The 21801-nt window shown below is 39.6% G+C and overlaps 1 protein-coding gene across 1 annotated transcript in view; it reads right to left on the minus strand.

Annotated features, from left to right (window-relative positions):
• The window catches only part of Phlpp2 (PH domain and leucine rich repeat protein phosphatase 2), a 109581-nt gene that overhangs the window by 35685 nt on the left and 52095 nt on the right, over positions 1-21801 (minus strand). Inside the window, exons 5-9 of the mRNA XM_045151569.1 lie at positions 17205-17330; positions 15162-15316; positions 7056-7202; positions 5406-5636; positions 2184-2386 (exon numbers count right to left, since the gene is read on the minus strand). Of these exons, the coding sequence (XP_045007504.1) occupies positions 2184-2386; positions 5406-5636; positions 7056-7202; positions 15162-15316; positions 17205-17330 (862 nt within the window). The remainder of the gene's footprint in view (positions 1-2183; positions 2387-5405; positions 5637-7055; positions 7203-15161; positions 15317-17204; positions 17331-21801) is intronic.

Here is a 21801-nt window from a genome sequence, read left to right on the forward strand (position 1 = left end):
CACCCTGAGACTACACAGTGAACACCAGGTCAGCCTGAGCTAGAGTGAAACCTTATCTCAAAACACCAAAAACAAAACCACCACCACAAAAATGTTCTGAGGGCTGCAGAAATAGCTCAGTGGTTAAAGTACTTGCCTTCAGAACGTAATCACTCAAGTTCAATTCCCCAATATCCACATAAAGCCAGATGCACAAAGTAGTGCATGCATCTGGAGTTCATTTATAGTGGCCACAGGCCCTGGAACACCTACCCTCTCTGTCTGTCTTATTTCTCTGCTCACAAAGTAATAAACTTTTTTTAAAGTATTCTGAGATTTATCCATACAAATATATAAAACTTCCATACATTTATTCTCTTTCTTTTAAAAAATATTTTATTTATTTAACAGAAAGAGAAAGATGGAGGCAGATACAGACAATAGGCATGCTAGGGCCTCCAGCCACTGCTAATGAACTCTAGATGCATGTGCCACCTTGTGCATCTGGCTTATGTGGGTCATGGGGAATTAAACCTGGGTTCTTAGGCTTCACAGGCAAGCTCCTTAACCGCTAAGCCATCTCTTCAGCCCCATACATTCATTTCCATTGTTGTACAATGTTCTATTGTATAAATATGCTATTATTAGTTTAGCCATTTTCCTAGTAAGTCCTATTTTTTTTCTACTTTTTCCTATTCTTTCACTATAAGGCAGCAACATGACAAGCATTCTTGTATACATATCTTTATGCATGTGTATAAGTCTCTGGGATAAATTCCACACAAAGAACTAGTAGAGCATGTTCTCATGAACTTCTAACACCTTCCTCTAGAGTGGCTTTACAGTCAAGCCTCTTCCCAGCTGTGAGAACTCCAGAAGATATTTCTTGTCTCTGGTTACAATCACCATTTTTTTCTTTTAATTTGATGACTATAAAATAGTTTTACTTAAAATTTCCTTTTTTTTCCTGGCACTTAAACTGAACATTGTTTCCTTCCCTCCCCTTCTTTAAGCATAAAAAAATGGTGGACATGATGGCACACACCTGTAATCTTAGTACTGGGGGGGGCTGAGGTAAGAGGAATGCTACAAGTTCAGTCAGCCTAAGCTACATAGTAAAACCCTGACTCTAAACATCAAATCAATCAATCAAAATAAACAAGATAAACACAGAAACCCTAAATATAACTTCCATAGTAAAGAAGACTCTCTATAGAGAATAACCTCAACAACATGAGAAGCTGTCTCAAGCACACAAAAGAATGGCTTCAATGACATGACAAGACCATCAACGTTAAAAACAGTCCTAGAGGGCTGGAGAGATGGCTTAGCGGTTAAGCGCTTGCCTGTGAAGCCTAAGGACCCCGGTTCAAGGCTCGATTCCCCAGGACCCACATTAGCCAGATGCACAAGGGGGCACATGCCTCTGGAGTTCGTTTGCAGTGGCTGGAGGCCCTGGCGTGCCCATTCCCTCCCTCCCCCCCCCCCCCCCGCCCCTTTGTCTGTCGCTCTCAAATAAGTAAATAAAAATAACAACAAAAAAAAAAATTAAAAAAAAAAAAAACAGTCCTAGAGCCAATCCCTATTGAGTTAAGAAGCTTCTCACAGTATAACCGAGGCCAGCATATGCTTCTGGACCAGGGACTAGTAAGCTTTTTGTGTAAAAGCCTAAACAGAACTCTTTGAGGCTTCATGGACTGCAAATAGTTTTCTACTACTACAATGATGTCATTATAACATGAAAAGAGTAATATATAACCTATTAATGACTGTCCTCTAGTTATGACTAAAATTTTGAATTTTATGCAATTTTCATATCACAAAATGTTCTTTTAATTTTTTTAACTCTCCCATTTTAAAGAACAATGTAAAGACAATTCCTTATAGGCTATACAGAAAGAGATGGCAGGCCAGATTTTACCTCTGGGCAGTAGTTTGCCAACACCTACTTTATGCTATTACTCTGGAGTGATCATGTTTATCCACATAACCAACCCCTATGATTTTACAAAATGCCTCTACTTAAGTGAATCTCATAGTATCCTGCCATGCCTTTTCATGCATATTCAGCCACTTCAGTGCTAACAGCAAAGCCACAAAACTCCATTCTGCAGAGTGGCTGAGAAGACCCACAGATGCCATTGTTCTTAGAAATCTCAGTCTAGCCTGAAAGAGAAAAACCAGGAAGTGGATAAAGAACTCACTGTTTGAATTGGCGTAAACAGTTCGAAGGGCGAAGCCGCTGAGTGTCAGCTCCCTCAACTGGTTCCGCTCACAATGCAGCTGCTCCAAGCTACATAAAGAACTGAGGTCCAAGTCAACCAGCTGATTATCCCTCAAATCCATGTGAGTGATATGTTTGTTTCCCTCCAGATTTTCAATAACCATGGTTTTCAAGTGGTTCATCCTTAATATTCAGAAATAAGGAAACAGTTAAGAAATTCCACTATGGTTGTTTACCAAAAGAAATAAAAGAAATATGGTCCCTTTTTCTCTACCAAATTTAGGAATTCCACTACTTGGTTCATGTTGCAAAGTGCCTCAGAAATAACTACAGGTGATTTAGAAAGAAAATAAACCAATGGGCTGGAGAGATGGCTTAGTGGTTAGGCACTTGCCTGTGAAGCCTAAGGACCCTGGTTCGAGGCTCGACTCCCCAGGACCCATGTTAGCCAGATGCACAAGGGGGTGCAAGCATCTGGAGTTCATTTGCAGTGGCTGGAAGCCCTGGCGTGCCCATTCTCTCTGTCTACCTGCCTATTTCTGTATCTCTCTCTCTCTCAAATAAATAAATAAAAATAATTAAAAAAAAAAAAGAAAATAAACCAAAATTCAGCCCAGTTAAGCAATCCACACTGGTAAACTCATATGCAAAATGAACAGAAGGAAGAAGGGTCCATACTGACAAACAAGTAAGCACATCCAAGTACCTAGCGAGATTAGGAAGGGAAGGAGGATAAGAAGACAGATATGCTTTGGGGTCAAGAACAAGGTAAGTGGTCACAAGAGGACAGCCTCCCTTCCTCTAACAGCAAACATTCACATGACACTAAGGAGAGGAAAATAACATGCATATACATGGAATGGTTCAAAGGTAAACTACAGAAGAGCTTCTAGTTTTTTCTATATAAATATATGACAATGCATGCATGCCTGTTCTCCTTTTGTCATGATAACAAGTTTATGACTTCCTATTCTTTACAAGGACTATTAATGGTTTCCTATAAATAATAGCAACACCAAGTGTCTTTTGCCACCTTCCTTTAAGAAAAGATTATGACCAGAAAACAAAATTCTTATTAAAAGTTCTTGGAGCTGAAAAATTGGCAGTTAAGACACTTAACAGAGGTAAAGACACTTGCCCATAAAGCCTAACAACCTGAGTTTGATTCCCCAGTATCCAGGTAAAGCCAGATGCACAAAGTGACACATGCACCTGGAGTTCAACCGCAGCTGCTGGAGGCACTGGTGCACTCATTATCTCTTACTCTCCTTGTCTGTCTCTCACTGCTTAAAAATAAATAAATAAGCCCCGGGCATGGTGGCACACGCCTTTAATCCCAGTACTCAGGAGGCAGAGGTAGATGGATTGCCGTGAGTTTAAGGCCACCCTGAGACTACATAGTGAATTCCAGGTCAGCCTCAGTTAGAGTGAGACCCTACCTCGAAAAACTAAAATAATAATAATAATTAAAAAAAAAACAAATAAAAGTTTGTTTTTTTAAAAAAAAGAAGAAGAAAAGCTGGAGAGATGGCTCAGTGGTTAAGGCATTGGGCTCCAAAGCCTAAGAACCTGAGTTCAATTCCCCAGTATCCATGTAAAGCCAGATGCACAAAGTGACACATATATCTAGAGTTTATTTGCAGTGACCAGAGGCCCCAGAATGCCCATTCTCATTCTTGCCTCTCTTTCTCTCTGCTTGCAAATAAATTTTAAAAAATAAAAGAAAAAGAAAAAAAGAAGAAGAAGGGTAGGAGAGACTAGGTGATTAAGGTGTTTCCCAGTACCCATGTAAAGCCAGAGGCACAAGGTGGCGCACATGTCTGAAGTTCATTTGCAGTGTCTAGGGGCCTCGGAGCACCCATTTTCTCTCTCTCTCTCTCTGCCTCATTCTCTCATAAATAAATAAGTATGTTAAGTAAATAAATAAGTTTAAAAAGAGAAAAGAAAAAAATCCACTGACAGGCTGGGGAGATGGTTCAGTCAATAAAGTGCTTGCCTTGCAAGCATGAAAACCTGACTTCAATACTCAGAACCCAAGTAAAAAAAAAAAAAAAAAAAAAAAAACTGCTGGGTATGATGATAACCATATGTAATCCCAGCACTGGGGAAGTAAGAGACAAGCAAACCCTTAGGACTTTCTGGCCAGCTAGTCTAGCCTATTTGGCAGGTTCCAGGGCAATGAGATACTCTGTCTTAAAAGAGGTGGGCATTGCCTGAAGAATAAAACCTAAGATTATCCCCAGGTGCACACATAACCTATATACACACGTACTCACATATATGAAAGCATGCACACAAAAATAAGAAGGGAAAAATGACAATAGAAAAATAGTAAAAAGAAAACTAGAAACTAATAATATGCATATAAAAAGATATTCAACCTTATATTCAACCTTACTCATTAGGAAACAAATGCTCATGCACACCTTTAATTCTAGCACTCAGGAGACTCAAGCAAGAGGATCACGGTGAGTTCAAGGCCAGCCTGGACTACATAATGAGTTCTAGGTCAGACTAGGCTACAGCAAAACCCTGCTTCAAAAAATAAAAACAAAAGCTGGGCGTGGTAGTGCACGCCTTTAATCCCAGCACTCAGGAGGCAGAGGTAGGAGGATTGCTGTGAGTTTAAGGACACCCTGAGACTACATAGTGAATTCCAGGTCAGCCTGAGCCAGAGTGAGAACCTTCCTCGAAAAACCAAAAAAATAAATAAAAACAATGAAATACTATCCTCTACCTTCTATTGACAAGTAGAAAAAAAGATGAACAAGATCCAATATTAAGATGTGAGAGATGGCTTAGTGGCTAAGGTACTTGCTTAGAAAGCCTAAGGAGCCAGATTAAATTCCTCAGTACCCACGTAAGCCAGATTCAAAAGTTGGCACATGCATCTGGAGTTCATCTACAATGGTTAGAAGCCTTGGCGTGCCCCTCCCCCCCCCCTTTCAAAGAAGTAAATAAATAGTTTTTTAAATGTTGCTGGAAGCAACAGACTACTTTTGTCTAAGATCTCTATCTCATGGTAAACCTATTTGATCCTAACTTCTCTGTTGCTGGGTAACTAGAGGTTTTACTACTAATAATCTGAAAACATCTAATTTTACACATTCTAAAATCCTAAATTTCAAAGAGGTCTTTATAAAGAAAAGACATCAAGGTCCAGCAGAGTACAGCTATAAGCAGTTCTGGGAGAACAACTCACCTTAAGTCCACATGCTTGATATGGCTCATCCTGGTCAGCACCCCCAAGCTCAGGACTTCCAGGTGATTTCCTGCCATAACCACTTTATCTACCATTGTCAGTTTCTCATAAACTGCAGGAATTTCACTAAAATTATTGAAGGAAATTCCCAGGGAGGAAAGCTGTTGCAGATTTCCCAATTCTTCAGGTAAAGCAGTCAGGAAGTTGCCATCAAGACAGAGAGTTTGAAGACTATGGGAAGAAGAAAAAAACAAAGCCTATTTTATGGAAGGTTTTATGCAAAACGGATAAAACTAAAGACAGGGATTTTGAATTTTGTCATGAATTTATCATCAATCAAAAAGTAGCAAAAACTGGGCTGGAGAATTGGCTTAGTGGTTAAGGTACTTGCCTAAAAAGCCTAAGGACTCATGTTCGACTCTCCAGGTCCCACATAAGACAGATGCAGTGATGCAAGTGCAAAAGGTCGCACATGCATACAAGGGGATGCACATGTCTGGAGTTTCATTGCAGTGGCTGGAGGCCCTGGTGTGCCAATTTTCTCTCTCACACTCTTGCTCTCACTCACTCTCTCATGCACATTATAAAAAAAAAATAAAAAAAAAAGGCCAGGTGTGGTAGTGCACACCTTTAGTCCCAACACTCAGGAGGCAGAGGTAGGAGAATCACCGTGAGTTTGAGGTCACCCTGAGACTACACAGTGAATTCCAGATCAGCCTGAACTAGAGTGAAACCCTACCTCAAAAAAAAAAAAAAAGGCCAGGTGTGGTAGTGCACACCTTTAGTCCCAACACTCAGGAGGCAGAGGTAGGAGAATCACCGTGAGTTTGAGGTCACCCTGAGACTACACAGTGAATTCCAGATCAGCCTGAACTAGAGTGAAACCCTACCTCAAAAAAAAAAAAAAAAAAGGTGGCAAAAACTTCCCAAATTCTCCACCTGCTGAGGCATAGCAGATGATTCAGATACAGCTTCCAAGGATGGCCTCAGACACTGTTAGAATGAGAGGACTGGGTCACTGCTGAAGGCAGCATGAACCTCGTCTGGGAGCTGGGACATGGCTCAGTGGTTAAAGGTGCTTACTTGTTTGCAAAGTCTGCTGACTTGTGCTCAATTCCACAGCCACCCACATAAAGCTGGATTTATCTACAATGGTAAGAGACCCTCGTGCACCTTCCTCTACAAAACATGCAAATATACAATAAAATTAAATTAAAAAGCCAAGCATAGTGATACAAATCCCAGCACTTGGGAGGCTGAGGTAGGATTATCACTGAGAGTTCAAGGCCAGCTTGAGACTACATAGTGAATTCTGGTCAGCCTGGGCTACAGAAAGACCGTACCTCAAAACTAAATTAATTAATTAATTAAAACAAAATAATAAAAAGAACATCTGCTGAATATGGTCCTAAATAAATAATCACGATAGCTGGGAGCAGTGGCGCACGCCTTTCACCCCAGCACTTGGGAGGCAGAGGTAGGAGGATCACTGTGAGTTCAAGACCACCCTGAAACCCTACCTTGAAAAACAAAAACAAAAAGTCACATGGTATATCTCACTCCAAAAGCCCAGAGTACTATCTCCATTCCAAACACCAGAAAAGTTCCTCTGCAAAGGAAAAGAGAAGCTCAGTAAAGTCATATACTTACTTTAACAGACTGCCAATCTCATTTGGCAGGTCATGAAATCCATTACAAGAAAGGTTGAGCTCAGTCAGAGTAGAAATTTCACATAGCAATACAGGAAACAATCCAAGTTTATTATGGGATAAGTTCAGGCCCTTTAGCTGAGAAAATCTAGACAAAGAAAAAATACATACATTGTTTCAATAAACCTGTTATATATCTTTACAAAGGACACCAGTGGCTCTAATGATGTACTTTATTCATGAACTGTTGTTTGATAAAGGGTCTTGCTATGTAACTGTAACCCAGATTAGACTAGAGCTTACTCTGTAACCCAGCATGGCCTCAAATTCATGATCTTCCCTTCCATCCCTCTCCTGAGTGCTAAGATTACAAACATATGTCATGATGCCCATCTGAATGGTCTATTATAAATGTCTTCCAAAACATGTACCAAGCACTCATCATATGCCACCAAATGTTGTATGGGCACAGGGATAGTAAAAATCAAGTGATATATATATAGTCTATGCTACCAAGTAAACCAGGTCTCGTGTAAAGAGAGTTCTCCCTAAAGAGGTAGAAATTCTAGAAGAAAGCTCATGCTGGTATAGTTATTTTCTATCAAGTCATATTTGATATGCTTGAAATCTTTTCGGCTAATAACTTTCTACATGTAATATACAAAAATCTTTAACAATCAACTCAGATACCACAATAACTAAAAGAAAATAATTATATCATTACAAGCAATATTTCTTCATGCTGGAATGTTTGCTCAAATGTCACTTGAAATGAATGACCCAGCTGAACTTGGAAACATAAGACAGCCTATTACTGTAAAGTGATCTGGTATACAACAAGAAATGATGTTAGTGTGGTTTTGCAACAGAAATAAAAGTATCTATACTGCCTTACCCAAAAAATAGTACGGTCATAAAAGAGATCCACAGGAGTCACTCTGGGAGTGTGGTAACAACATATAAGATGGCAAGGATAAGGCACTACTCTCCTGCTTCTAGAATGGAACCCATATTATCTAACCAATGCTCCTTTTCACAATTTCTACTTTTTATATTCAGATGAGCTGACTGATTACCTATTATTCCATTGCCCTAGGGCCTTGACTTCAATTTTTTTTTTTTTGACTTCAATTTTTGATAAGCTCTCTAACTAGAATAATTCTTTTTTCATCACAACCTTGAAGGAAATGCTAGAAACTGGCTTCCTTACTATCACAGCTTGTTTCCATTTTTGCATACAAAATATCAATGCTAAACATACGCTTACAGTTTTAAAAATATACTATCAGATTTGAATTTTTAAAAAAAGGATTTTCTGTGAATTGTTCTAGAATTTAGTAGTTTAAATCACTTTAATTAAATGTTTTAATTTCCAATTTCTCCCTTCCCCAGAAGCAGCCTACAGTCATACCATGTATTTATTCACAGCCATTCATTTTTGTGTGTGTCTGTGCAGTTTTTAACATAGGGTCACATTATATAGCCCAAGTTGGCATCTCATGACATCCATTTTGTCAGTGGAGATACAAAATAAAATGTGGGGCTGGAGAGATGGCTTAGCAGTTAGGCGCTTGCCTGTGAAGACTAAGGACCCTGGTTTGAGGCTCAATTCCCCAGGACCCACGTTAGCCAGATGCACAAGGGGGCACACGCATCTGGAGTTTATTTTCAGTGGCTGGAAGCCCTGGCGCACCCATTCTCTCTCTATCTGCCTCTTTCTCTCTGTCTGTTGCTTTCAAATAAATAAATAAAAATAAACAAAAAAAAATTCAAAATGAAATGTGGAGAAGAAAGAAAGGTAGAATATATTCTAATAAAGGAGATAAAACACTATTTAGGTCATAGTCCTGTAAGGATGAAAGATCTCCTTTATTAGAAAGTTTCATAGCTGACAGAAGACTCAAGAAATAGTGGAAGTAGGTAATAGCAAAGATAAAAGATAAAGCCCTGGTCTCTGGAATTCCTGAAATTAGGCCTACGTGCTTGAAGCCATTTAAACTTAAAACTTTTACTTCAAATACTGTCCATATACTGAATCTCACAATTTATAATAGTTGCAGATCATGCTTCACTACCAATGATTTACATAAGATTACCCAGATCAATGTCAATTCATTGTTACCTCTGTAACAGATCATTTTTATCACTCACGTTTTATAGGGAGAGGACTACTGTGAATAAAAAATTCACTTCCTCTTCAAAAGGAGTGGAAAATTTAGAATACATGTGATAATAAGTGCTATGGTTAGATATGTTCTGTCCCCAAAAGGTTCACGTGTTGGAAGCTTAAGCAGTTCCAGCATGACAGGACTAAGAAGTGGGAGACTGGACTTTCCAAAGGCAAGGTAGAGCATTTGCCTAGCATGCACAAGGCCCTGGTTTTAATCCCCAAACTACAAAAAAAAAAAAAAACTAAGTGTATTTTAGGTTGGAGAGATGGCTTAGCAGTTAAGGTGCTTGTCTACAAAGCCTAAGGACCTGGGTTCCATTTCCCAATGCCCACATAAGCCAGATACACAAAGTGGCACGTGCATCTGGAGTTCATTTGCAGGAGACTCTGGGGCACCCATTCTGCCTCTCTTTCTGCTTGAAATAAAGTTTTTTTTTTTTAATTTATGTATTTGAAAGAGAGAGAGAAAGAGGCAGACAGAGAGAGAATCGGTGTGCCAGAGCCTCCTTCCACTGTAATGCACACATGCACCACCTTGTGCATCTGGCTTATGTGGGTCTTGGGGAATTGAACCTGGTCCTTTGGCTGTGGAGGCAGGTGCCTTAGTGGCTAAACCATCTCTCTAGCCCTAAAAATTTTAAATGTGAATTTTTTCCAAATCCATTCATTTTCCTGCAAATTTAATTATTTCATTATTCCTTACCACCGAGAATTCCATTGTGTATATGTAACACATCTTCATTAACTGTTCATCAGTTTATTTTGTGAATTACTGTGAACAGAGAAGCCATAAACATGGGTGAGCAAGTATCTCTGTAGTAAAGTCCTTGAGGTATATGCCCAAGAGTAGTAAAGCTGGATCAAATGGTAGATCTACTTTTAGATTTTCAAAGCATCTCCATATTGATTTTCATAGTGGTTATACAAGTTTTCACTCCCACCAGCAATGGAAGAGTGTTTCTCTTTCCCCATATCCCTGCCAGCATTTGTCATTTGAATTTTTCTTTCTTTTCTTTTCTTTTTTTTTAACTGCCATTCTGACTGGAATAAGATGGAATCTCAAAGTCATTTTAATTTGTATTAACCTGATTGCTAAAGATGTTGAACAACTCTTTAGGTGTTTATTGGCCATTTGAATTTCTCCCTTTGAGAACTCTGTTCACTTCCCTGTCCCATTTTTTGAGTGGGTTGCTTGACTTTTTATTACTTAGTTTTTTGAGTTTTTTGTAGACCCTAGATATTAAACCTCTAACAGATACACAAGCTGCAAAAGATTTTCTCCCATTCAGTAGGTTGTCTGTTGAGTCTGTTAATGGTTTGCTTAGCTGTACAACAGCTCTTTTAGTTTCATGAGATCCCAGTGGTTGTTTGATTCCCTGGACTGCTGTTACAGGGAAAGTCTTTCCCTATGCCTTTATCTTGGAGTATTTTCCCTATTTTTTATTTTAGTTGCTTTGAGTTTCAGGTCTTATATTGAGATCCTTCATCCATTTGAAGTTGATTTGGATTTCTGTGCAGGGTGAGAGAAGAGGATCCAGTTTCATTCTTCCATGTGCATTTATCCAGTTTTTCCAGCACCATTTGTTGAAAATGCTGTCTTTACTCCGGGTTGCATTTTTGGCCCCATAGTCAAAGATCAGGTAACTGCAGTTACAAGAACTTATACCTGGATCTTCTATTCTATTCCAATGATCTATGTGCCAGTTTTTGTGCCAATACCATGCTGTTTTTATTATTATGACTCTATAGTATATCTTGAAAGTCAGGCATGGTGATTCCATCAGATATAGATTATATATTCCTTTTGCTGAGAAACTCCTTTGGCTATCCAAGGCCTTCTGTGTGTCCACATGAATTTTGAGAGTATTTTTTTGACCCTGTGATCACTGCTGCTAGAATTTTTACTGGAATTGCACTAAATCTATATATTGCTTTTGGTAGGATGGCCATTTCCCATTTTCATAATACTAATTCTTCTAATCCATGAGCAGAAGAGGTCATTCCATCTTCTTTTATTTTCCTCCATTTCTTCCTTCAGTGGTATGATGTTTTCATTGTATAGGTATTTCACTTCCTTGGGGATATGCTAAAATATTTAACTTTTTGCGGCTACTGGAAACAGGATTGCTTCTCTGATTTCTTTCTGCTTGTCACTGGCATATATGAAGGCTATGATTTTTGTGTGGTGATTTTATAATCTGCCACTTTGCTGAAAGAACCTCCTCTAGGAGTTATTGGTGAATAACTAGATCTTATGTACAGAATCATGTCATGTGCAAATAAGGCTAGTTTGACTTCATCATTTCCAATTTGTATCTCTTTAATTTCTTTCTTTAAAAAAAAATTATGTTTGAGAGAGAGAGAGACAGCAAGGGAGAAAGAGCCAGAGAGCGACAGGGACAGAACGGGCTCACCAAGGCCTTTCAGCCACTGTGAACAAACTCCAAATGTGTGTGTCCCCTTGTGAGTATGTGCGACATCGCATGCCTGCACCACTTTTGCGTCTGGCTATAAATGGGACCTGGAGATTTGAACAAGAGTTCTTAAGCTATGCCGGCAAGCACCTTAACCAGTAAGCCATCTCGTTCCCAACCTTATTAGGAATGCCTCATGTTTTTCCCCATTCAGAATGATATGGGCCTTAAGTCTGACATATATAGCCTTTATTATGTTGAGATATGAACCCTTCATCCCTAGTCGCTAAATGTGATAATCGTGAAGGGATACTATATTTTGTCAAAGACCTTTTCTGCTTCTATTGAAATGATAATGTGATTACTGTCTTTAAGTCTATTTATGTGGTGTATTTCACTTACTGATTTCTATATATTGAACCATCCCTGCACCCCTAGGATAAAACCTACTTGGTTGAGGTGGATATTTCTGATGTATTCTTATATTGAGTTTTCAAGAATTTTATTGAGAAAGTTTGCATCTAAGTTCATCAGGGAGATTGGCCTGTACTTTTCTTTTCTTATTGGGTCTCTGTCTGGTTTTGGTATTTGTATAATGCTGGCTTCATACTAAGCAAAGTCACACAGGCTTAGAAATATAAATGCCACATGTTCTCCTTCGTGTGTGGTTCCTAACTTGAAACAGCATGAGTTATGTGTAAGTGGTAGTAAGCATCAGGATTATTGATGGAACTAGAATGAAGCTAGGAGAAAGTGGAAATAGGGAGGAAAGAAGGGGATGTTAGGTATGTAACTTGAGGGACAAAACACAGGGAGTAGAAAGGTCTTGGGGGAGGGAAAAGAGAAGATGGGGAATATACATAAAATTAATGACAGCATAAATCAATACCATAGAAATCTTCCTTCTGTATAAAAAACTAAAAGATAGAACCCTTAATAAAAGGGAGGTGGAGGCCTGGAGGGATGGCTTAGTGGTTAAGGCATTTGCCTGCAATGCACAAGGGGGCATACATGTCTGGAATTCATTTGCAGTGGCTGGCAGCCCTGGTGCGCCCATTCTCTCCCCCCCTCCACCTTTTCTGTCAAATAAATTTTTTAAAAAAGGAGGGTAGGTATCCCAGGCAAAGGGGGCTTCAGAGAGGGGAGAGAAAGCATACTCCTAAAACCATGGGCTCTGGCTCATAGTTCCCAGTGCCAGAACTGTTTATGCCCTACAGTGAGCTACTGGTCAGGAAGACCTATAAAGTCCCCAAAACAATGCAGGCTACCACCACAGCTAAATGGTAAGACCCTATTGCTGAAGACACCACAGAGGCTGTGGACACAGGACATTAAGAGATCATGCTAGAACTTAGAAGGAAGCCAGCTCCCTGCTAGCTAGCTAGTCCTCATAGTGCTTGAAAGTGCTATGTGAGCTACTGGGGGTTAACAGCCATTAACAGCATGAGCAAGCAGGGGATCCTGCAAGCTACAAAACCAACAAGCCAGACAAGAGGTACACACCTGTGCAATAATGGCACACGGCCTATGTGGGCAATTAGTGATTCACTGATTGGACAAGAGGACTTCTCAGTGAGAAAGAACTCATACATAGTACTGAGAACCAAGTCAGAACTATATGGATACAAAGGCCATAGACACCAGAGAGCTTGAGTTGCATGTAAGTGGCAGTGTGCATCAGGACTATTGACAGAGAACTAGAATGAAGCTACGAGAAAGTGGAAATAGGAAGAAAGGAGAGAAGGGGATACTAGAAAGGCAACTTGAGGGAGTGAAAGAGTCTTGAGAGGAGGGGGAAAGAGAGTGGAAGGATATACACAAAACTAATGACAGTGCTCCCACTAGTCTTTGGCCAAGAACAGTGGCTATACCCATCAAAATGTCTCTTAAGGCCAAGCATGGTGGTACACACCTTTCATCCCAGCACTTGGGAGGCCAAGGTAGGAGGATCGCCGTGAGTTCGACGCCACCCTGAGACTACATAGTGAATTCCAGGGCAACCTGGATTAGAGTGAAACTCTACCTTAAAAAATATATAAATAAATAAAAATAAACATGAGTACTGCTCTCACTGCTAGCCTAACTCCCTGCTCTGGGGAGATGGTAATAGACACTAAAGACACTCAAAACTCATCAATGCAGAAATCCAGAGGTTGCAGAGAGCTCAACACTAGTCTTATAATACACCTACCAAGACTGAGGGAACATTGTGGAAGTGTAAACAGGAAGATTTTAAGAACCACGGAGTGGGAAGGAGTACCCTGTGATATTTCATCACCCCCCAACACGCAACACAGACTAACTGATACAGTCATGACCCCACAGTGACTACCAATAATACCACTGAGGAGGGCTCTCAGGGGACTGGGGGCGGAGGAGAGGGGATATTAGAGGATAACAGGACAGTAAAGTATATAATTGATTTAAAAATAGAAGTGAGCCAAGCATGGTAAAGCATGCTTTAAATCCCAGCACTTGAGAGGCAGAGGTAGGAGGATTGCCGTGAATTTGAGGCCGCCACAAGAATTTCAGGTGAGTCTGAACTAAAAACTGAGACCCTACCTCAAAAAAACAATAAATAAATAATAAAAAAAAAAAAAATGTAAGGGAACCCTGGTAGGATATTGTTAAGTCACTGGAGGTGCTGCCCTGGAGAGGGATTATGCTGGTCTTATGCAGTAAGTACCTGAGAGGATTGGTTGTTATAAAAGAACAAGCCTGGGCTACAGAGTTGGCTTAGCAGTTAAGGCGCTTGCCTGCAAAGCCTAAGAACTCATGTTCAAATCTTCAGGTCCCACATAAGCCAAGACACACAGTGAAGCAAACACTCAATGTGGCACATGCGCACAAGGGGGTACCCACGTCTGGAGTTCATTTGCAGTGGCTGAAGATCCTGGCCTGCCAATTCTCTCTTTCTCTCTGCCTCTTCCTCTCTCTCTCAAATAAATAATAAATAGGGGCTGGAGGGATTGCTTAATGGTTAAGGCGTTTGCCTGTAAAGCCAAAGGACCCAGGTTCGATTCCCCAGGACCCACACTAGCCAGAGGCACCAGGAGACGCATGTGTCTGAAGTTCGTTTGCAGTGGCTGGAGGCCCTGGCATGCCCATTCATTCCCTTTCTCTCTCTCTCCTCCTCTTTCTCTGTCAAATAAATAAATAAATAAATATAAAATATTAAAATAATCACAATAATAAACAAGTTTTTAAAATAAAAGAACAAGCCTAATTCCTGAATATCACTGGCTTCCTGTCTTGCCATCCATGTCTTCCTCTCACACGGGCTTCTATCATGGTGCCATTTGCCATGATGTGATACAGCCAAACAGTCTTTATCAGAGGCTGAACTGACAGCCTAGTCTTGGACTTATACCTGTTTCCTTTATACATTAGTCAGAACCAGATATTTTGTAACAGCAATGAAAAATAGATTAAGACAGTATGTTCACTTAAATCATTAACCACTAAGATACTGATTATAATTCAGTTTCAACACATTGGTCTGGAAACTTTATTCTCCACATACTTGTAGAGTGTATCGAGACCCCCTGGTCTTTCTAATTGCATGAAGTTGTGTCTCAAGTTGAGGTAGGTGATATCTTGACTGTAGAAGAGATGTTCAGGAACCTCCTCAAGACTGTAACATGACAGATCCACAGTACTGATTCGCTGGGACACCACCTAGACAAGATCAAAGAGAAAAGCCTTCTGAGCTAGTGCTGAGTGCTGTTTACCTAGCACAAATCAGAATGGTATTCACATCAAACGTATGACTGAAAATTAGGAAAGGAAAAAAATATATAGATTCAATTATGCATTCATAAAAGCCAGTTAATTTTTACTTTTACCTAAAACCATAAGTAGCTTAAAAAACAAAGGATTTGGCCAGGCATGATGGGGGGCATGCCTGTTATCCTAGCACTTGGGAGGTAGAGGCAGAAGGATAAGGAATTCAAGACCACCCTTGACTACACAAGAAGTTCAAAGCCAACTTGTCTCAAAGGAAGGAAGGGAGAGGGAGGGAGAAGGACGGACTAAACAAAACACCTCAAAGTAATGCTTTACCCTGCTCATGACTTCTCATGGGCAGAAGCTCTCTGTACTCTCTTCAAATTCTACCTATAATCTACCAAAGTCTCTAAATCTAAAAAGAAAAAAGCCTTAAAACTTGACAATATGGTGGCTCATGCCAGTAAGCCCAGCACTTGGGATGCTGTGGCAGGAGGAGGAACACTCAAAGTTTGAGGCCATCCTAGGCTACAGAGCAAGTTCCAGGCCAGCCAGGACTACCAAGTGTGATCCTGCTTTAAAAAGAAAAAAAATCTATTAATATTACAGGTAAAGGGCTTAAAAATAAGGTATATATGCAAATCATAATGATAGAAGGTTAACATTTCATATAAGAAAAAGGGTTAAGATAATTCAAAAGAACTACAGAACTTTGAGAGACAGTGACAGGAAAAGATATGGCCCTGCAAAACTTTGCACACTGGCTCTGCTACTTACTAATAGCTTCTCATCTGCTATAAGTATAAAATAAAATCACCTAGCCAAGCGCATAGCATGCTAATGAGCATGCCTAAGATGTTCAAGAAACATCTTTAAAAGGGCAGAAGAATGGAATATGTACTTAAAATCAAAACCAGCTTTATTCAGAACAGACTACAGCCAACACTAACAACAAAAAAATCCAATAAAACCAAAATCAGGCTTTCATAACTATGAACATGCTAATAAAATACATGCTGTAAAATGGGTCTTAAAAAAACAATGACGCCGTATGCCTTCAATCCCAGCACTTGGGAGGCAGAGGTAGGAGGATCACCATGAGTTCGAGGCCACCCTGAAACTACGCAATGAATTCCAGGTCAGCCTGAGCTAGAGTGAGACCCTACCTCAAAAAAAAAAAAAGAAAAAGAAAAGAAAGAAAACAATATAGCACTAGAAAAGTCAGTCAGTATTCTCAAATGTCATTGTACTGTAACAATCTCTTATGCAAAATTCTGCAAGGATGGCAAAGAGAACAAGAACATTTGGAAACTATAATACACTTTTGTACTAACTCATATTATGTCAAAAGACTATCTTCAACATACCAAAATGATTTGTGACAGAAACAGTAAGTCAGTAAGTAAGTAAGTGAGTTCATATTTGAAGTAGTTTGCCAAGGCTATTCTAAATATGTACTGACCATCAGGCTACAAGTTAGGAGCAGATCCACAACCAGTGACTATTGAGGCAAAAGGAAAGCCATTTAATCTCACATTTCAACCCTTTAATGGTCAGATCTCATCATGCCATGACTCCTTCTAAGGCCTAGCTCAGAGAGATGGCACAGGAGTAATGTACCTGAAAACATTCCTTTCAGCATTCTTTACTATGAAAATATAAATAACTTAAAAAACCCAGTGGAATTCCATTATTTTAGTCATTATATAGTAAGGAAGGCTACAAATGAAATTAAGTATGATAATTTGCTGCTTTAAGGTACAAGTTCAGTTTCAAAACACATTTCTATTGGGCTATTATATTCTTAGCTCCATAATCAGGACTGCCAATGGTGCATCACCTTAGATGCTTGCCGTTGCCATCTCTGGTATTCAGCCAAAGTCTCAAAGCTGACATGGTAGGTCTGAGCTTGGGCTCCTGCTGAGCTGAACACAAGGGAATGTTGTCGGCGCTTCACTTCTTCTACCTGAGAAGGGGAGGAGAAAATCAGAACCATCAACAGAAATGCTAATCCAAAAGCAAAAGGCAATAACAAGAAATATTTTTAAAATGGCAAATAATCTGAGCAGACATTTCTCCAAAGAACCACATCAGTCAATGAACACATAAAATCAACAGCATTAGTCGTCAAGGAAATGTAAATGAAAGGCACAGATTAAAGCTAAATGGTAGTTCCTCTGTAATCCCAGCACTCAGGAGATAGAAGCAGGTCAGCCTGGACTATATAGACACCAGTCTCAAAGAAAGGAACTTCCCCCAAAACTTCAATAGTCTATCCTGTGTAGTTCTGGTGACAATATATTCTTTTCATAGTCATAGAACCACTTTTATCTTTTGCATCTGACTTTGCTATTGAATCTTGGCAGATCAGCTACAAATTCTCAAGCTATAATTGGAAATCAATACATTCCTGGTGCCAATCAGAGACTAAACCAAGTACAGAAACACAAAATACATTGAGCTAAAAGGAACAACATTGAAAAGGTTCATTAAAATTAAGTAATTTTCATAGTTAATTATGATACTCACAACATAACCACTTTTCATTGGTATTAAATAACTGTAGTTGAGTGTGTATCAGAAACAAAGAACTTGAGCCGGGCGTGGTGGCACACACCTATAATCCCAGTGCTCTGGAGGGGAGGCAGAGGAAGGAGGATCACCATGAGTTCAAGGCCACCCTGAGAATACAGAGTGAATTTTAGGTCAGCCTGGGCTAGAGTGAAACCCTACATTGAAAAACCAAAAAAAAAAAAAAAAAAAGAACTTTACTGAAATTAACAGATAGCATTCCAGAATAAACCTTTAAAAGACTGTTTGATCTGTGTATGTTGTGGGGGGGGGGGGTGGACACAGGCCAGGGTGTTTTGCTGCTACAAATGAACAGTAGATGTTTGCTCCATGACTTTTTACTTCTGGCTTACATGGGTGGCTTGGGAATTGAATTCAGGCCAGCAGATTTTACAAGCAAATGCCTTTAACCATTGAGCCATTTTCCCAGCCAACAGAATAATCCTTTCTTTTATATATTTTACTGTGGAATGTTTCACACAGAAGTTCCAGGGTGTTCAGTCTTTTAAGATTGCAACCTGATGCTGTCATCTGTAAGTGCTTGGGGTCACATTCATAGCTATTATGGATGTATTTGGCCCATGGGTTGGACACTCCTGGTGGAGAATTATGTAAAATCAAATACTAAGAAAAGTTTGCAAATCTCCTGCTAGAAGTTAACTTGTCAACATTTCTACATAATTAACTTTGATATTTTATAAATTGACACTATATTGTTACATATATACAATTTTGGAATTATCAAATATTTATGGTAAAATGTCCCTTTTATAATTTTGGAGTGGGCATCTAGTCTTACAAATGCTTTTTTTTGTGAGGTGGGGTTCCACTCTAGGTCAGGCTGACCTGGAATTCACTATATAGTCTCAGAGTGGCCTTAATTAAACAAATGCTTTTTCCATTAAAAAGCATTTCTTCTGTCCATCTTTTTTCTTTGTTTTAGAAGGGTGAGTGGTACTGAGGTATATTTTAACATACCTAAAATAAAGTCCACCTATTGTTTAACCCAGTTATCCAAAGTGAAGTTATCTGATTTTTTTTAATAAATGAATATAGTCTGTTATCCTTATGACCTGCATATTCCTCTTGTGCCCTTCTATAATCAATCACTTTCCTTGTAACCACTGATTTGTTTTCTATCCTGACTACAGGAGGATCAGAAGTTCAAAGCCAGCCTGGACAACAAAGCAAATTTGACTGAGGCCAACCTGAGCTACATGAGACCTTGTCTCAAAGAGTAGAGAGGGGAAGCAGGACATGGTGGTGCATGCCTTTAATCCCAGCACTTGAGAGGCAGAGGTTAGAGGATGGCTGAGAGTTCAAGGCTACCCTGAGACTACATAGTTAATTCCAGGTCAGCCTGGACCAGAGTGAGGCCTTATCTCAAAATAATAATAATAATAAATAAATAAATATAAAAAAGTGGAGAGGGGAGAAAAAGAGAAAGAAGGATAGAAAGGGGGAAGAGAGAAAGAGGAAGGGGAAAAGGGAAAAATATGCTTTCCTGACTCATCCTTGTTCCTGCTTGTGAGATCATCCCTTCTCACTGTTAGCAGTATGCCATTACATTGATATGCATTTGCCAGTCAATGAGTTAATGGATAAACATTCACTTACAGCCTTTTTAAGGTTCTATGCTCATTTTTCTTGGGTAACAGGAGTAGAATTGCTGGATCAGCTGCTAAGCATGTTTAAGTTTATAAGGACAGAAGTGTTTCCAAAGAAACTTACTGCACACCAATGGGGAAAACATGTTTCAATTGCTCTGTGTCTGCCAAACTTGGTATTCATCAGTCATTTAGTTTTAGCCATCTTAGTGGCATGTAGCATCTCCCTAGGACTTGCATACCCAATAACTGAAGATGCTGAGGATCTCTGAACATGTTCCTTTGCCATCTATGAATCTTCTTGGTAAAGCTCTGATAAAACCTTCTGTCCATTCTTTACTACATTATCTTTATTGTTACCACTCAGTTGCAAAAGATTTTTTACATATTTTTGACACAGTTCTTTACTGCAAACATTCATAATATTTCATATTAGTAACCACAAATAACACATAGCCACATACAATCACATTAACTTTCTTATTGTTGCTATTTAACTGGTATGTATGGTTTTTTGTTTGTTTGTTTGTTTGTTTGTTTGTTTTGGTATTTCAAGGTAGGGTCTCACTCTAGCATAGGCTGACTTGGAATTCACTCTGTAATTTCAGGGTGGCCTTGAACTCATGGTGATCCTCCTACCTCTGCCTCCCAAGTGCTGGGATTAAAGGTTTGCGCCACCACGCCTGGCAGACAGGATTACCTATTGAGCACATTGCCACATCCTGTTCAAGTCTAACCTTATGAAATGTATAAATTTTTTAAAATGTTTTTTTATAATCACTATTGAAATTGTCCCAGGCATGGCTGAACACACCTATAATTCAAATACCAAGGAGGTAGAAACAGGAGTATCCCAAGTTTGAGCCCAGCTTGGGCTACAAAGCAACACCCTGTTGGAAAACAGAGAATTTGCCCCTATATTCTACCAATATCTGTACTCATTATTTTTGTTTTGGGACAGGTTCTCGCTAAGTAGCCCAAATTGGCCCCAAACATGCAATCTTCTCCTTCCATTTGCTAAGTAAGGAGTGCAGGCATACACCACCACACCAGGCTTCATCTTTCTTTCTGATACTCACACCTTCTCTTTGAGTTTACATTCCACCACTATTTTATATTCTTTGGCTCTTTTAGGAGAAAGAGGGAAGTAGGATGTGGGAGTGTTAGAAGTATATCTTCTGGTAGTTCTTCCAATGAAAATATCTTACTAGGGGCTAGAGAGATGGCTTAGTGGTTAAGTACTTACCTGTAAAGCCTAAGGACCCCAGCTTAAGGCCTGATTCTCTTGGTCGTATGTAAGCCAAATGCACCAGGTGGCACATGCATCTGGAGTTCATTTGCAGTGGTTCAAGGCCATGGCATGACCATTCTTTTTTTTTTTTTTAATTTATTTATTTGAGAGCAATAGACAGAGAGAGAAAGAGGCAGATAGAAAGAGAAAGAGAATGGGCACGCCAGGGCCTCCAGCCACTGCAAACGAACTCTAGATGCATGTGGCCCCTTCTACATCTGGCTAATGTGGGTCCTAGGAAATCGAGCCTCGAACAAGGTTCCTTAGGCTTCACAGGCAAGCGCTTAACCGCTAAGCCATCTCTCCAGCCTTTTTAAAAAAAATTTATTTGTTTGAGAGCGACAGACAGAGAGAAAGAACATAACCATTCTTTATCTGCCTCTTTGTCAATTACTTTCAAATAAATAAATAAAACAAAAAAATCTTACTAGCTTTTATATCTAGAAAATGTCTTGTTTTGCTTTGACTTCTGTAAAATAAATGGCTTAGGTATAAATTATAGGCAGATTTTTTTTCTTGTGGCAATTTTGCAAAAGATCTTCTTTTTATTTGTTTACTTGGGTTTTGTTTTGTTTATTTGAAGTAGGGTCTTGCTCTAGCCCAGGCTGACCTGGAATTCACTATGTAATCTCTGGGTGGCCTTGACCTCAGGGCGATCTTCCTTCCTCTGCCTCTTGAGTGCTGGGATTAAAAGCATGCGCCACTATGCCTGGCAGGGAGAAAGAGAATGGATGCACCAGGGCCTCCAGCCACTACAAACAAATTCCTGACGCATGTACCACCTTGTGCATCTGCTTTACGTGGGAACTTGGGAGTCGAACTCAGATCATTAGAATTTGCAGGTCCGCGCCTTGACAGCTGAGCCATCTCTCCAGGCCCAAAAAATCTTTTAATACCCATTTCTGGTGATAAAACGACTGCCATCAGTCTGTTACTCCTTTGTAGGGAATCTCTTTCCTCTCAGGAGA

This window comes from Jaculus jaculus, chromosome 1 (genome assembly GCF_020740685.1).
Source record: "Jaculus jaculus isolate mJacJac1 chromosome 1, mJacJac1.mat.Y.cur, whole genome shotgun sequence".
Lineage (NCBI taxonomy): Eukaryota > Metazoa > Chordata > Mammalia > Rodentia > Dipodidae > Jaculus > Jaculus jaculus.